This window comes from Stegodyphus dumicola, chromosome 12, assembly GCF_044657685.1.
Source record: "Stegodyphus dumicola isolate Sdum_Otavi_A_Nest chromosome 12, ASM4465768v1".
In the NCBI taxonomy this organism is placed as follows: Eukaryota; Metazoa; Arthropoda; class Arachnida; order Araneae; family Eresidae; genus Stegodyphus; species Stegodyphus dumicola.
In genome coordinates, this window is record NC_140779.1 from 68412858 (window position 1) to 68430931 (window position 18074).

The window sequence follows — 18074 nt, forward strand, 5'->3', positions numbered from 1 at the left end:
GAGCAACAAGCTAAAGTGGTGAGTATCCCTTCATTTTTCGTCTCTCTTTCTCTTTCTCTATCAAAATAAAACTCCTGCAGAACGAAAACAATTTTTTGAAAAACTTTATTGAAATTTTCTCATTCCTATAAAGCAGGTTCTTCTGTTAAATAGTAAAAGATAAACCACAGTAGAAATAGAAGATATTTTTTCGCCTTATTTGTATTTCTTTAAGCATATATTAAAGAAAAATTACTAATTTTAAAGAATACTAACGAAAATTACTTCTTTTCTATGCATATGGGAACAGATAATTTTCCCTAATTTTTCGTTTGTTCTAATCGCTTGAGAAGCTTCACTGTCTAGTTAACATGTTCCTGCATAGAACAGAGGCATGCTAAAAAAGTTCAAAATTATGCATTTGATACCTTGGAGGGAGACGTACGCCAGCTTCTTTCGAAAAGCACGGAGTTTTGAAAATATCGATCCAAGGTAGAATTTTGCCTAATTTTTGATATTTTTTTAATGAAAAAGAAGTAATAAAACGTGTGTAAATGCAGAGTTTGTTAAAGAATTATCATATTCTCCTATGGTACTGTCCTAATCAAAGTGGTTATCATATCCAGCTAGCGAATGCAACACCCATGCTTTAAATTACGGCGAGAGGGCAGTGGATTTTTAACGTTTCTTGCATCAGAAATTCCTAATAGTCCTAAAAAATTAAAGGAGAAATTACACATTTGTACTATAATAAAGGGGAAAAAATTAGGACTTAAAATAATAAAAATCTGGCAGTTAAGCAGCTTGGAGGGAAAATTTAATTTTTCAAAATAAATTTTTAAACTAGAAAAAGATTTTACTATCCTGGAAAATGAAAAAAAAAAAAAAAAAACTATTGTAACGGAAAACATTAAGAAAAAATAGCAAAAATGTCAATTTTGCCAGTTTTATCGCCAACGCATTATAATATACAACCTTGGCTCAGTTTATAGGTTATTAAAGTACAATGTCAAGGACGCCATTCTTAACCTTAAGGTCGTTTTCTTCACTTTCATGTAGTGATTTTGGACACTGGTGGTAAATCCGATGCATTAAATATCTTACCACATTTTTAGTACGATGTTAAGAACTATATTTTTGTGCCAATATTTCGCATCACATGTTATCACAAGCACTGCTTTTTTGAAAATTTATTAAGTTTTTAGTAGTTTTATGCTTTTGCTTTGTGTTGGTTTTAGTATTTATTCTACAACTAATACAAGGATAATAGAATCGTATAATTTTACCTTTCATACATTTTATTTTCGGAGAAAGCAGTTACCGTATTTGACGGCATATAAGACGCACCCTTATTTAGACGGCCACAAACAAGGAAAAAAAGTTTCAATAGCGTGGTTTCTTTTAGTTCTCACGTTTCGTAAGAGCCAAATAAACAATTATTGAATGCAATTACCTTCACGTATAAAACTGTGTCCTTCACGTATAAGACGCAGGTAACTTTTTTGAGACCAAATTTAGGGGAAAAAAGGTGCGTCTTATATGCCGTCAAATACGGTAAATTTTTAGAAAAGTTTTTAAATTAATAGGCAAACAATGGTATTTTAGAAAATAAGGACTTTAGGAAAACGTTTTTCAGCATATTTTGGATTTTTGTATTCTTAACTATAAACTTGACGTGATTTATATATAGAGATTCTTTCTTCATTACTTTTTTATTATAAATATATATATATATATATATATATATATATATATATATTTTATGCAGTAATGTAAACGTGTGTTCAGAATTCTTTAATTGCTGTTGCTTAATGTTTTAAATATTTATTCCTAGATAAATCTGTTTGAAACTTTAAACACTGAATAATGAAATTGCAGTTCATTATTAGTGATTTTTAATTAAAAATTGCTAATTTTAAAGTTTAATTAAAAGAAATGTTTCACTGATACTTTGTTTTAATTGTTTGAAAAATTACTATTTTTGCTTAATCAATATTTTTCATTACAATAGTTTTTTTATTTTCCAGAACAGTATAATATTTTTCTAGTTAAAAACTATCAAAACATACCCTAATTCAGATAACATATTCTGTTCTAGAATAATGAATTGGCACCAAAAAAAAAATCAAGACTACTAATGTAAAAACTATTCTGAAATACTTAACCAGAACACGAGAACTGTTCCAAAATTTGTATTTTAAACCAGCTCAGGAACGCAATAACAATTACTTTTTGCCCCCCCCAAAAAAAAACAAATTATTATATTAAATATTTTAGTCAAATTTTATTCCAAGGAAGTTAAAAATTTTGTATTTTTTAAGGTATTTCTTTCCCCCTTTCGGTATGCCTTCGTGGTGTAATTGGAAGCGCGCTCGATGTGTATCGAGAGATCCTGAGTTAGAATCCCAATGTGGTCATTGCAGATTTCTTCAGTTTCCTGACTTTGAAAAAAATTCTAAATGACTGTACAAGTGGTGCCCGAACTAAAAGATGGTCGAAGATAATTCGTCACCACCAGGATTTGACAACTGGATCCCGTAACCCTCAGTTGCTCTTTAAAAGGAGAATAGTATATATGGTATTTTCTCCCTCCTTTCAGCTTGCCTTCGTGGCATAACTGTAAGCACGCTCGACGCGTATTCGGGAGGTCCAGAGTTCGAATCCCAGGGAGGGTATTGCGGATTTCATTAGGTTTCTGACATCAAAAAATTCTAATGACTCTACAGTTTTACTTTTTCAGAATAAGTATAAATTCTTACTAAATATTAAGGACTGACAGACAGTTAAAAAGCTGTATTTTTTGCAAAATTGATTTTTTTAAAATTTTAAATGCCAAACCTAAATATTTGAGTTATTTAAAATACTTTTGCAATTGGAAGTGCATGTCTATAGCCAATGGTAGCGAAAAAAAAGTCTGCATAAAGACTTTTAAAAACACCACGAATAATATCTACATTTAGCACCAGTGCACGAGTGCTTTTAAGACCGCTGAATACTGTGAGTTCGACCTGCCTTTATCCAGGTGAACGATCTGGCTACATGGTTAGCTTTCATGGTTTTTCCCGTGTGTAACTTGAATACGAGTCGGTTTCTCTTAAAACGTCCTGCACGAAAGCGTCCTTTCCCTTAGGCACATAGCTCTAGTTGCCATATTCGATAACCTAATCTAAACTAGATTTATATTTAATGATTTATTATTACACAGTAAAAAGATATACGTATATATGAGAAAATATACAGATATGGGTATTTTACGCCAGGATGAGTCTTCTTTGTAACAATATTTCTTTTCGCAAAAGACGCATAATTACAACTCGAACACAAATTCTAATGTACGAACATAATTAAAAAAATTACCGGAGCATGCCATTCTCAAAACATCAACTAACTCTTGCCAGACAAAGTCTGACTGAACCCTACCAATTGCATCATGCAATTATTCTTGGACAATATTGCTGTTATTGCAAGAGAATGTAAAGAGTAAATAAGTACATACAAATAAATAAGTACATACAAATAAAAGAAATAACACATGGAAGTAAAATGCGTAGTTAGTGTTTAATTCCTACATTCCCAGATCCAATTCAGTATATTAGAAAACTTGATCTGAAATAGCGCTGTCACTGCCTTTCGTCATTTGTTCTCACAATAAAGTTGCTATCCAAATATATAAAACAAACGTAATGCAACAAACGTTCGTGATTTATTTTACTGTTTACCGTAACTAGGCCAAGATGAACAAATGCGTAAAATTCAGAATATAGAAAATTCTTTTATTTTTAACTAATTTAGACAATTTTTGAAATAGTTTCTTCTCAAACAGGCCTATAAAAAAGAACGTACAGGTTTGTTATGAAATAAAAATTACTTGTGAAGTATGCATGGCACCTATAATTAATACATTATATCATATTTATGACAGATTCCAAATAGTGTACAGAGTTAAACATTTCAATGGGGAAAAGACGAAAATAGAGTTTGTCCTCCCAGGATTTGAAAGATGGATTTTTTAGTGCTAGTTGGACATGATAACCACTTATATCACGAGTGGCCATATGAGGGAAAGTGATAATTCCATGTAACGATATTTAGAGTTTATAATTATCTATGCTAATAAATTAATAAAATTATGGATTTTATACTGATTTCAGAAAAATTGAACACAAATAGAACCTCGGAAAAAGTTACGATCCTTAACGCAATGTGTAAAAATTATGTGTATAAAGAGGGAGATCTTAATAAAAGCAAAGATATATTTTAGTAAAGCTAAAAATAACATTGTTTAGTTTTCACTCGTTTCGTAAATTAACTTTTGAATAAAATTTCCGGCAATTGAAACTACGTTTAATAATTCGATTAAAAATCCAATTTTTTTCTCCATGTAGTCTCTGTTCAAGGAGGCTCTAAGATCGCATATTTTCGAGCCAGCAATGTTCATTATTAGATACTCAGGTTTGCAGCATTAATGAATCTTTGTAATCGGAATCTTTCATGCCAAATATTGAATCACACAAACGTTGATAGAATGCTCTATATTAGAGGTCTCAAATTCAAATTGCACTCGAGCCGGTCTGAAGCAGCTGACTATGTCGAATTTTTTTAACCCAAATGGAAAAATTAAAAGTTTTTTAATGAATTTAAATAAATTTTAAATTTTATTTACTACATAGTTAACAAATATATACTATAAATAGTAACAATAACGACGTAAAGGAGTGTGTGTGTGTGTGTGTGATTATGGCAAAGCCTTGAGGGCTATCTGCCTACGACGTAAAGGAGAAAATTCTAATGTATATTTAGTTCTGTTTCAAATGTAAAGGTTGGTATCTTCAAAAAATTTCAGTTGGCTACACTTTGTAATTCAAACATACGGATAGCAAATATTAAATTTTCAGACTGAAACTTATTTAAAATAATTGTAATACGTTAAATTAATCGCAAAATAACTTTAAACTAAATTTTCAACTAAAAATGAACAAATTGCGATAATTTGAGAAAAAATAATGACAACCTATTATCCTTTTTTTATTCATTAAGTTTTTCTATGATGCATACAGAACAAATACATATATTTGTATGTAAATAATTACAAACTTCTATATTCCTTACTGCAGATTACAGCTATAATGTTCATAGCTTTTCGATTTTGATAAAATATGTAACCTTATAAGGTATGTCTTCCACCTTCCTACCGTGCCTTCGTGGTATAGTGGTTTGCACACTGTGCCGGTATTCCAGAGGTCCGCGGTTCGATTCCCGGCGAAGGCGATTGCTCATTTTTTATCTTGCCTGCTTCCAAAAATTACTTAATGTCTCTACAGTGGTAACAGTAGAGACATTAAGTACAACGCTCTAAAAGGGTGTACTACTCAAAAAGGGTGTACTCTACAAGGGTATACTGTAAAAGGGTGTAAAGTACAACACTCTAAAAGAATGCTGCATGATGATTCTCCGCACCCAGGATTTGGCGATTGGGTCTCCTAAAAACCCAAGTCCTCCTTTAAAAGGGGGAATATATAAGGTATTTCCCCCGTCTTCCTAGCGTGCCTTCATGGTGTAGTGGTTTGCACATTGGGCCGGTATTCCTGAGATCCGCGGTTCTATTCCAGGCAAAGGCGATTGCTCATTTTTCATATTGCCTGCTTCCAAAAATTACCTAATGTCTCTACAACCTTACAGAAAAATTGCCCAAAACTATCTTTATTACTAATTGTAGATGCTCATCGGTCAGTCTGTTTCTCTTTTTTCAGCCTTATTAATTTCTAGCTGTGGAAAAAATAGTTAACACATATAAATGTATTCCCAAATAAAGTGATTTGAAAGTTTTTTATCGCAAAAACTCGTAACTGGGGGTATTTATCTTTTGATTAATACGAAAAAAGGTTTATAAAATCTCTATCTTCAAATCTTTGAAAAACAGTTATATGACAATGTAAATTACTTAGCTCCATTTGAAGATTTTTCTGTGGCAAAACTCGGGCTCGTTTTTAAATGGTCATGAAAATAATTTAAAACTGAACTTGTAGCCTTGGCTACTAATGTTTAAACTAAATTATAATTAGGAACAGGAAATATTACAAAAAATTGCTTTATTTATTTACAGCTTTATTTTTCATCAAAATGCGCTGCTACTAGAATAACATCATTCGAAAACCAAAGTAAACGTGAATCACTACTCGTTGCCATTCAGCGTAAAAGAAATATAAATATGAATAATTACTTGTTGCCACTAAACATAAAAGAAATATAAATATTAACAAAACGTTAAAGTTAATTTTATGAAATAATTAAACACATGCAAAAATATAAAACACTTGAAATTAAAAAGTAATTATTACTCATGTAATAACTAGGCCAATATAAACTGAAAATTATTAAAATCTCACACCTTATATTAAATTCTTGTACTAAGAATTAATGTCATAATAATGATATTTAATTTATGGGAAGTATGTTCGCGGGCCGCATAAAATTGCTTCGAAAGCGTCCAGTTTGGAACCACTGCTTTACGTGACCACGCACGGCTGCAAATTATTCTGCTAGCGAAGGTGGTCATTTCAGCAAAGTTTAGTTTCAGTTCAATACCGACGACTATTTATATTTTCAGAAACATTGGAGACTGTCGAAGATGCTTGTTTTAGGAGGGATATTTCCAGAGATAAATCACCATATTTGCTATTCATATTGCATTGCATTTATGCATTCTTTGCTGCCTTCTATTGGTAGACTTTTTATATATGTAGGCACAAGCTTTTTTGTAATCAATCATCAAATATTGCTATTAAAACTGTTACAAAAGTGAAACTTCTCAAGATTTATTTTGCTTAAGATTAAAGTTTATACCCTAAGCAGCGCTTTCATGGCTGGCTAACAACAAATACAATTAGGTTCTATCATAAAACAATTCAAAAGGAAAACATTTTTAAAGACGTGGAGTTCTTAAAGGAGAAAGAAACTTGAAAAAACTCGTAGTCAGGCCCGTTACTTGCACACTTGCGATCTAAAAAAACTGTTTACCAAAAATTTAAAACAAAAATTTGTCAAGGAACAGTTAGAAAGATTAATATGCTCTGTAAGCTTTCAGGAATAAAAAAACGAATATACTTTTTTTAATTAAAAACAAAGGGAAATTTTGCAGTGGCTTTTTCAAAGCGGATTATTTTCATTGTGTTCATAATATCTATAGAAGGATTATTTAAAGAGAAATCTTTGAAGTTTTCTAAATGCTTATTGAGCAAAAAAGAAAAAACAAGTATCGAAAAGAAAATATGAATTTCTTCTAAAAAGCTTTGTATTTTAATTAGAAAAAAAATTCTATGATAGATTTCAAGGAATGTGTAAAATTTTTTCAGAGTCATAACAGATCATATTTTCAATTTTCAAGCTTGATTAATTCTTTTTTTTCTTAGCAATAAAATACACGTTGGTGTATGTTAAGGTTTCGTAAGACTTTAAAATATAACATATTCTGGGTGCAGTATCTCTTATCTTCTCCCTATTTTAAATTTTATTGATAATTAACGTGGACTTACTACATGAAATTAACACACACACACACATATGTATATATATAACACATAAATAGCTTTAAATTGGCTTAGATTTTAAAGTTTTCTTTTAAACATAACTTAGGCAAACAGAAATTTGAAAGAAATTCAGTATACAATATAGACTAATGCACCAGCTTTCAGTTTCCTGTAATTTAATTGAAAAATTTTGATGAAAATATAGAGATATTTTTATTATAAGTAATTTTTGTGTACGGATATTTTAATTAGGAGTATGTAGATAAGGATATATTTATAACTTATTCATAAGGGGATATTTTTTAAATAAATATTATTATTCCTTTTTATAGGATAATATTGGGAATGTTTTAAAACTAATTTATTTTCAATCTTGCTATATAAATTATGAGAATAATGAAATTATTTTAAAATTAACGATTTTGTAATAAAACAACTATGAGAATAAGGAAATTACTTTTATAATGAATTTGATTTTGCTGAATGATTTAATTAGGGGACTAATGAAAATATTATAAGTCTACTGTTGTGCTATGGTGCTGTATCTACAACATAACATAGTAGACTCATGATAAAATTCTTGACCTTTCTGTTAACCTTCTATCTCTTATCTCGTGTCTTAACGGTAATAATATTTGCATAAGATTGTTTCCTTTTGCTCCAGAATCATTCTTTCTTTCCATGCTTGAGAATATCTACACAGAAAAGAAAAGTGTAGATTTAACTAAAAATTAAAATTAAAATTCAAGCAATGCGTTCGAAAAAATTCCACTTGAAATTAGAGTTCCAAATCAAAGTTCGCTTTGTTGTGTTCTCAGAATATCATGTTCTTAATCGATTTCTTTGCTGATATTTTAACTAGTTTCTAGAATCATAGTCACCCATCGTTCAACGCAATGAATTAAGACGTTCTTAAACTCAGATTTAAAGTACCTAAAGGTGACTGAATTTCCCATAACCACAGCTGATGTATTGCTTTTTAGTTAATGACTGCCATTTGAACTCGATCTGCTTCGTGTGAACTCGATAACAGCTTATCACAGTTTCGGCAAGTATTGGAGAAAAAAATTTGCCGAGTTACAAACAATAAGTATTTAATTATTTCTTGGTGTCTTTTAATTTTATTTTCTCTTTAAGTTATATAAATAAATAAATATAGACAATCTGTAGATATAATTATAGAAATAATAAGTGAATAAAAATTAATGATGTGATTTAATTTACACAAACCTGACAGTAAGAAATACCTTTTAGCTTCAAAAAGGCTAGGAATTAAGACTATAAAAACAAAACTTCCAGTCTCTGCTGGATATCAGTTGTAAATCTAAAATTTTTTTTAATTAATTAAGAAAAACTATACGATTATGAAAAATTTACATTGTACAAAATAAGAATCGGTCAATCAAACTCGTGATTTGTAACTGAAGCTTATTCAGAGATACTGATTGTTATCTAGCTGTTTTAAAAATCTCTTTGTCTTTGACGCTTCGTTTATCGAATGTTTTCCTCTTATCTTCATTTAATTCCCAGCACTTTATTTTGGCCTGTAATCTCAACTTTGGAATCAACTACGCGATATAAAACTTAAAACACTTCGATGTAATTTCATACATTTTCTTGTCAGGTTTGCATTGGATATCAAGGCCACGTTGAGAAAGAAATATGGATTCCAAGGAGTTCCGGCGTTACGCTAAGGAGATGGTTGATCTGGTAGCCGATTACATGGATACGATCAGAGATCGGCCGGTTCTGCCGGACGTGCAGCCCGGTTACATCAAGCAACTCTTGCCGAGTTCTCCTCCAGAGGAGCCGGAGCCTTGGCGTAATATCCTCGCCGATGTGGAGAAGGTCGTAATGCCTGGAGTAAGTAATATATCTCTTTATATATATATATGAAATATTTTTTTACATGCAAGAGTAAGTTAATGCCTTTCCTAAAGAAAAGAACACGAATCTGCGTATATTGCTAAAGTAACTAAGTGGTAATAAGAGCGTGTTAAAATTGAACGAATTAAAAGTTAGATGCACTTTATCGGATGGAAGAATTTTTTTTAAATTATAGTACAAATTCTAATAATAGATGTTAAGTTTACGTTTGATGCAGAATCGCATGCAGATAACTTGACTTAATTTAGCTACAGAAGAAATTAAAACTGCTGAAACTGAAAATCGTCTGCGAACCTTATACGTTGTTTTAAGTCATTATGTTTCTATTAACAATAGGCAACAGAATTTATTTGATATAAAAAATTTTAGCGTGATGTTATTTTCAGTCAATTACCTTTCTATTTAGAAATAAGTTTGATAAATTTTAAAAGTATTTTATTCCAGTTGCTTTCTTGTAAAATTATTTCAGTTATTGTTCTTTGTTAAAATTTCGTAACCTACTATGTAGATTAAATCAGGAAAGATTTAAGTTTGCTTATATTAAGGATAAATAAAGCTGTCTAATACTTATTATTCTGAAAACAATGTGTCAAGTTTCATCGACGCAAAGTGATTATTTTTTGGAATTGTGAGTAGCGAAGTTATGCAGATGGAGATGCTATTTTGAAAAGTGAAAACTTGTAGAGCAGAGTTTTTGATATAGAGAGATTAGCCCTTTGACAGCTATCGCTAGCCGGTTATTCTGTTAAAAATCCTTGCTACTAAATTCTTTTATCGACTTTAACTCTCCTAGCCGCAAATGCATCGTGAAATAATGAAGGCCAAGCCAAGGCTTCGTAGGCGAGTATTATTTTGTATTTAATAGTTTAATTTGATTTGAACATTTATTCTGAATTTTCCAAAAATTGCAAAGTTGTGTTATCTGTTCTATTACATCTTTTTTCTATTGTGCAGCCATCAGAATAAAGAAAGGGCAATAAGTTGTTTGCCTGTGTTTACAGCTCTTGCCATTGACAGTTGGAACCGTACGAATTATTTTCCCTATTGTTATGATATAACCACTTAATTAAACATTGACGACTACCTCTCAAATTGAAAAGAAAACGCCATAAAAAACCATGAAAACAATTTTTGCAGCCAGCCTGTTCGCCGGGATTCGAACCCCGGGCCAAACGGCCAATGTTCAGCGACTTACCGCTCGGCCGGTCGGCCATTAGTGGGCACAAAATTTTAAGACATTTTATCGGCACTTCCATCATAAAGCTGTCACTATGCTTAGTCACCAAAACTGGCAAACTTCATCACGCAATTTGTAACGTGCGAATTTCAAAGAAGGTCAAAGGCCCCTTACGCAGAGACAACTTTAACAGTGAAGCACCGAGATTTTTATTTCAATTATGTAACATTTGAATCTATTAATTCGTGGTATAAGAAACTTTCCAGCTGTTTATTCATCTTCTTCTCATTCTGAGAATTCAATTTAATTTGTTCTGTCAGTTATATCAAATATCTGAAAGACTTGTAGCTATTAGAAGGCTAGACATGTATTAAGGATCAGATAGATCAGATGTGATTAAATGATCATGTGATCTTGTAGATATGTATTAAGAGTCAGAAAAAAGAACGGTCTACGTTTTTTATGATAATGCATTTAAAGAACTAGAAGCACAAGTTCTTAATTCATGTTTCAAAAATTTCATAAAATAAAAAAGTATATCCAAAATATTTACTTTCGCAATCACCTTATAGCATTTATTCCTAAGTTTTACTAACGACTAGTTTTGCGTTAAATTCTATCTTTTTCTTCTTGTTTTGCCACGATACTCTCTCAGATCAGAATATTTATCCAAATTAATGGCGACTAGTATAGTTTATACGTAGAATATTAATCCTAACTGTGATCCCGTAGGAGCTTAACCGCGTTGCTGCCGTTAGGTTAGGTCATTTAAATAGGGAAGAGCACTCGAGGGCTCTCTGCCTGAGGAAAGGGATGCCTTCTTAAAGAACTTTCTTAGGGAAATAGGCTTGTATTTACGTTACATATAGAGAAAACCGCGAAAACTAACCATGCAACCAGCCCGTTCGCCTGAGATCTAACCCGGTCTAACTAATCAAATGGTCATTAATTGGGCTCAATCCGAACCAGTAACTTGTAGGTTTTTTGTACCAGAAAAACTGATTTTAGTTTATGTTATCGGTTTAAGCCTTTTGTAAAATCCACTGAGAGTAGCTAATGAAGTTTTGCGTTGATTTTACATTTGAAAACTGTAGGTTGTATTAATAGTTAAACAATATCAGGGGCTATAACTTGCAAAGTGTTTAAGTAACTTCTTTGGCTGACCGTTAGGTAACACGGCACGGTTAAGCTATTTCATGCCGCAGAAGTTATAACTTTTAATATGAATTTTATAACTTAAAATGCTTTTATCCATCTAAATCTTTTTTAAAAATCTTGATTTAATGCATAACGTTTGTATCTTCTAAAACGTTATGGAACAGAAAACTTTCTTACGATTTATATACATATTTTTCATCTCGAGAATATTATGTTATTAGTACGCCAAGTTTCTACATAACGTCAGACCTAGAACGGTTATTAATAGATGAAAATTTGCAAGAAGATTCACGCAAAGAGCATAAATAGATTGAAATTTTAAGAAAATGTTCGACGGCTGTTTTTTAAATTAATTTAATATCACATTATTTCCAACAAGGGTCCGTTTGCACATAGCTAATTTGGTTTGAACTATTATATGGTAATGTGCTAATGTCTGAGCTACAAGCCTGATATTGTAAGCAATACATTTATAACATGAAGAAATTCACTTATGATTTGCAACAAAATTTAACTCAATACCTGAGTAAAAATAACCAACACCTAAAATGCTCGAATTTTCAGATTTTTGTTCGTGTCACATCAAAATTACATGAATTTCATGTCATGGAAAAATTCCAATTTCGTTTCACTATAGCATTTTAAGTTAGATCCATTCTCAAAAGCATATGCAAAAAGGCAGTTTTTAATAATAATGTTATTGACAATTGCGTTAAAATAAATAATTACTAGCAATTTCTAGCATTAAAAAATGAATTAATACTTCGAGAAAAAGTTCTTTGAATTTTATATGTATGGTTAAAAGAGGTGCCGAAACAGAAATGACAATTCCATAAAACTTCCAAAATGGGCATTGGCCTTTTGAAAAAGGCTAATCATTCTATGCAAATGCCATGGCTAGATACGAAGATTTATGATTAGAAACAACTAGGAACTTTTAAGCTAGTAAAATATTTAAAATTTGTATTTTGGATACATAAAGAATAATCATAAGAACTTTTATAGTTTTTTTTGGCATCAACTCCGCATTTTTTTTTTCGGAAGTATTGTTCGTATAGAAATATTTTTCATGAATAGGACAAATTCAACTGATATTAAACGAAATTCACATTGCCTTCTTTACTGTAAAAATGCTTTTTTTTTTTTTTTTTTTTTTGGCTTGCGAGTTTTGTTTCTTTTCCAAAATATTTCTTAAAAGCGGCCTACCAATGGATGAATATTTAAGAACTTTAAACACTGGTGTTCAACAAGTGTTGGCTGCATGCATGTTTTCGTGGTTTTTCCGAAGTGTAACGTGGTTGCAAGCCATTTTTTCTTAGAAAGTACTCTATGAAGATATCCTTCCACATCGGGCGATAATTTCTGTGTGCTTTACCATATTCAACTAACCTAACCTAACCTTTTAAAAGCGAAATAAAGGTTGAAATTACAATGGTTAAACACAATGCATTATTTCTATGCGTAATATAAATAAACTTATAGAAAAGATAGATAATTATTAACCGCTGCTGCAAGAAGTGAAAGAAAGAAATATACAAATGTGTGAAATATATTATTTTTACTAGTAGTTATTTTGTTAACCTTTTCTCTCCTTTCTCGTTTCCCTCGCGTCTCCCTGCCAGAATGCAAAGGAGTTAGGGGGAACGAGAGTATAATTAAACTGAAGTAGTGAAAAGGTTAGTCAGAGAGTGTTTTCGCTGTTAAATACGCACGTTGCTATCGCTACAAGCTGTTTGAATTTTGAATATCGGCTTCGTATTCTTTTCGCCGAAATTAGTATCGCGCGGTGTAGGTTTCTGATTAAACCTGCTAGGTTAAATTAAATTACGTAGTCCTGAGTTACTAGTTTAAGTTCAAATTTAGTTTGTTGTATTATTTTGAAGTTTTTTACCACGAGTGGCTGGTGACAATGTAAGCACACAAGTGCGTGCTGTCTGTAAATAAATGTGTTCAATAAAAGGATTTTTTACACCCTTAACCTGTTGTATTCATCTTCTAGTTTGAGCGACATAATCGTTAAACAAACGCTCAAGTAGGTCTAGTTACAGTATATATTAGCAAAGAAGACTAGGTCTTAAAAATTAATCTGGCATAAAAGTTATGATTCGGTTTTCATTTAAGTAATTTATCTCTTTGGGTGTAATGATTGAAAGATAAAAGATTACATCACAATACAGCTTATCACATATACTGTTCTACTTTTGAATTCATCGGATAAAAACAAGAGGGCCCTTGTAAATTTATTTCAAAAGCAATGACTCGATAAATTTTGAATTTTTATCGACGAAGCTAGGAATCTGCTAAGTTCGTGTTAAATTATCTTTCAGACTGTAGACAAATGAAAATAACATGATAACACTATTTTAAAAAATTTCATTCTCCTTATCAATTAATCCTTAGCCACACAAAAAAACGACACAGATAAAAATAATGTCTTAAATTTATTTTAATCCTAATTTAGATTTTAACCAAACTGGCTAAAACTTCAATTCTCGCAACGTTCTTCAACTCTCTAATGAATAAATCCAGTTAAACTTATTTACAATAAGAATCAGAAATTTAAGTCTATACCTAAATGAACATTCCTGCTGCCTTTTGCACTATCTAAATATAGCACTTCTAAAACAGCTTAATTTCAATCTAAATTATCCAAGGCAACTAAAATCTATGTGACTCATATTCTTTCACAGTAGCTACACTTTAAATCTCAAACAGCTCATCAATGCTGGTCATCAATGAAACAGACCATTCACTCAGCTAAAGTTGCAATTAATGTTAAGCTCAGATTTAAATCAATCGTATTTGTATTCTTTACTTCTTAACTTCGTTCTCCATTTACATATTTCTTGAACGAAGGGAAGAAATGAAAAGTAAGCGGATAGAAAAACAGGTTATGCCCACTTTAGGCTTTTCCCATATTAGACTTTCTCGCCAAACTCATTTCAGCCTCTGTCAAGGAAGTAGGCAATAAAAGTTCTCACTTCAACTATCTTATTCAGGATCATGCTTAAATACTTTGATCAAGTCATTTCTTTCTTTATTTTCGCTCAATTGCTTATTGGATAACAGCATCGAATATTGGTATTTTGTTTTAGATATGCTGATATATGGCAAAGCACATGGAATAATTTAATTTATCATGTAACCTTTTTTAACACAGGCTCTCCTCTCCCGAACATCTTTCAACTGAGCAGCAATTGTTAAAGGAAAAAATACAAATTAATGTTAAATCCATGTCTTTTTAATATTTTCATCCCCAAACAGTTGCAAAGGGAAAGGAAAAAAACGAAATTGGCGCAATTTTTCTTATCATCATCAAAAAAGCTGAAGTAAGCAACATGGAAACAAAAGGCTAAGTTGAGTAACGCGAACGAAAATATCTTATACCCTTTCTTTAAAAGTATCCAAACATTTCTTAACGGTACCTTCCTTAGTAATACAGTGATAGCTAGGTGTACGCTAGCTTTGAAATACGTTCAACTTCGTATGCGTTCTGTCTATGCTTGAAAATTTTTATTCAGAATAAGACTCGAGTTCGATGAGTCAACGACTGCACGAACTGCACTTGTTCATTTCTTTCGAGACAATGCTACGACTTCCCATGAGCGTCGGCACGCCCGTTGCAATACTATTCAGCAAACAACTCGCACTATAACTCTGAATTTTTAAGTGATTTTGCGTTTTATGGCATAAATGTTTGTAAATTCATTAACAATGAGTTTGAGGGAAATTAATGAGAAGAATCAAGCAATGAAGGAAATTAAGAGGATCACCATAAAGGTGAAAAAAGCGATTGTTGAAAAGTATGAAGATGGCATATGTATCAGTGACTTGGCTAATGCATATCGTATACCGAGTACAGTGGTGTTTACGACTGTAAAAAACAAAGACGCTGTTAAATTGGTTAACGTTGCGAAAAGGGTGAAATCAATTATTAAACAAAGACCAGAGACCTTAGAACATGTTGAAAATTTGCTTTTGATCTGGATAGCAGAAAAATACTTAGGTAAGTATCATGTGCAATGTTTCATATGTACAGTATATTTCACTCACTGCATTTGTATTTTAATATGGAAAAGTGTTAAAGTAATAACAATAGGGGTTTTTTATAAGAACGAATAAATTATTTCCCTTTATTTAATATTGAAAAACAGTGTTTGCTACATATCCAGTTTAATATATATCCAAGGATCTAGAACAGATTAAAAACATACACAGAGGAACCACCTTTGAACGTTTAATTCAGTAAATCACGTCTAACGTGATACCATGTGACTTCTTTCATTTTGTGGGAATTATTAGTACTATTTTCGGTTTCATGACTAAATAAAACCATGTGAAAAACTTATTAATGGCCTTTCAAAGAAATGCCAGACAGAACTCTCTTTTACTGTCTTACCGCCAAATAATCCTTCAATGGTCTAGTCCCCAACTGAATTTTCGTCTAAATGTTTCTTTTACTTTGGTCATCAGCAATCAGGCAAAATTACGAATACTCCAATAATCAGAAGTAATTAGTAATGTATAAAAATCTGGCCATTCTTATTAGTTAAGAAATACTTGTACTATTTACTATAACTCCTTAAGGATTCATTGAGGAAAACAAGTGATACTGCAAATTCGCCGCACTGACCTGAAGACTTGTTATCAATTTTCTTTCTAATTTTCCTTATAATTAAATGGTGCTAAAAACCCCCAAGGAAAGAAATTTAACACAATATTGAATATCTGTAATATTATCATGGTTTGGTTTATGTACTTACGGCAAAACTTCGAGAGCTATCTGCCTAAGGGGAGGGATACCTTCGTGAAGGACTTTTTAAGGGAAACTTGCTCGTATACACTTTACACATGGGAAAAGCCAAGAAAACGCCCATGCAGCGAGATTCGAACCTCGGACCGAACTACAAGTGTTCAGCGACTTTACCGCTCGGCCGCTGGTGGACAAATATTATCATGAATATTCCGTATGGACACCTGGGAAGAAGTCCTACAGTAGACTGTATGCGTGTTAATGATGCTTGTGAATTCTGAGTAGACTGTGTATGTTTTGTCTGGGTACAAGCTCTAGCATGATTTAATGTGCATTTCTTTTTACCTGCTTATATGGCTCTGCATTATTTATCTGTATGTATTTATTATTATTATTATCGCTGTCCTCGTATACGGGGAAAAATATTTGCCATGGCGAAAAATATGACGTTTGAGTTTTTGATGAATCTAAGTTTTCCGTATAAGGAAAAGAAGTAGAGTTTAGCAATTCTTCTGATTCATTTGTTTTAAAGCATTACCTTCAATTAAGCCCGATGTAGGAAACATATAAATTTTAACTGAACATGATATACGTATGTGGGTTATGAACATTACACACACACACATATCCGTTAGTTTACAACACCGTATAAATATGTCTTGAATTATTAGTTGGTATATCTGTTTCTTATAAGACAAATTTGTTTTGAAATGAGAAAAAAAAATCTACTAATAGGCGAGCTATCGTATGTTTTCATTTATTTTACTTATTTATATATTAATACATATATCCGTAATGATTTCAGTATCCTGTGTAGAATATTTATGGTTATGATGGCCTGTTTGATAGGTTAGGACACAAGAGAAGCTGCAGATTTTCTTAGCATTAGAAAGAACATTTTATTTTCTGTAATCGTATGAGAATGGGGTATTTTTTAGCCCAAAGGAGTGTTAGCTCAGAAAGGCTATTAGTCTCGAAATGGGATTTTGCTTTCAATTGCTGTAAAAGACCGAATAACTTTTCAAATTGTTGCCACCAAATGTTATCGCCCTGTATTATTTTAAGAGAAATTAAATAAAGGGCAATGTGCACAAATGTAGGTATGTTTCTGGAATTGTGATAACAACGGTACCTAGAGCCATCAGATTTTGAATAACGTAATCCTCTACCCGAACATGGGCACTTAAAAGCCTGAATTTTGAATTTCGAATTTATTTTATTATATATTTCATATTTTGTAAAACTTGAACTAATTTTTGATTAACAAACTCAACGATTTCAAAGCGAGCAATGACAACACTGTACAGATAAAAGCATTTTTATCTCCAGCGCGAGACTGTCTATGGGGAATTCTAAAGATATGCTGTTTATAAATATTTTGTGATATTGCTGTTGAATTTAATTTTATTTGATTAAAGTTCGAAGAACATGATGTATAATAAATAAAGTTAATACACAAAACGTTAAAAAAAACGCCCCTTTGGGCGTAAATCGGAAAGTTTTTAGATTTTTTTTAAAGGTTATTTATACACTGTCTCCACAAAAGGCCTTACCATGTCTATCTTTTCGAAACCGTTAGTCACAGACACATACT

General features: G+C 31.6%; 1 protein-coding gene across 1 annotated transcript in view; it reads left to right on the forward strand.

The window, feature by feature from the left end:
- Positions 1-18074, forward strand: part of Ddc (aromatic-L-amino-acid decarboxylase) — a 69353-nt gene continuing 51279 nt past the window's right edge. Inside the window, exons 1-2 of the mRNA XM_035363753.2 lie at positions 1-18; positions 9130-9368. Of these exons, the coding sequence (XP_035219644.2) occupies positions 9168-9368 (201 nt within the window). The 5' untranslated portion in view covers positions 1-18; positions 9130-9167. The remainder of the gene's footprint in view (positions 19-9129; positions 9369-18074) is intronic.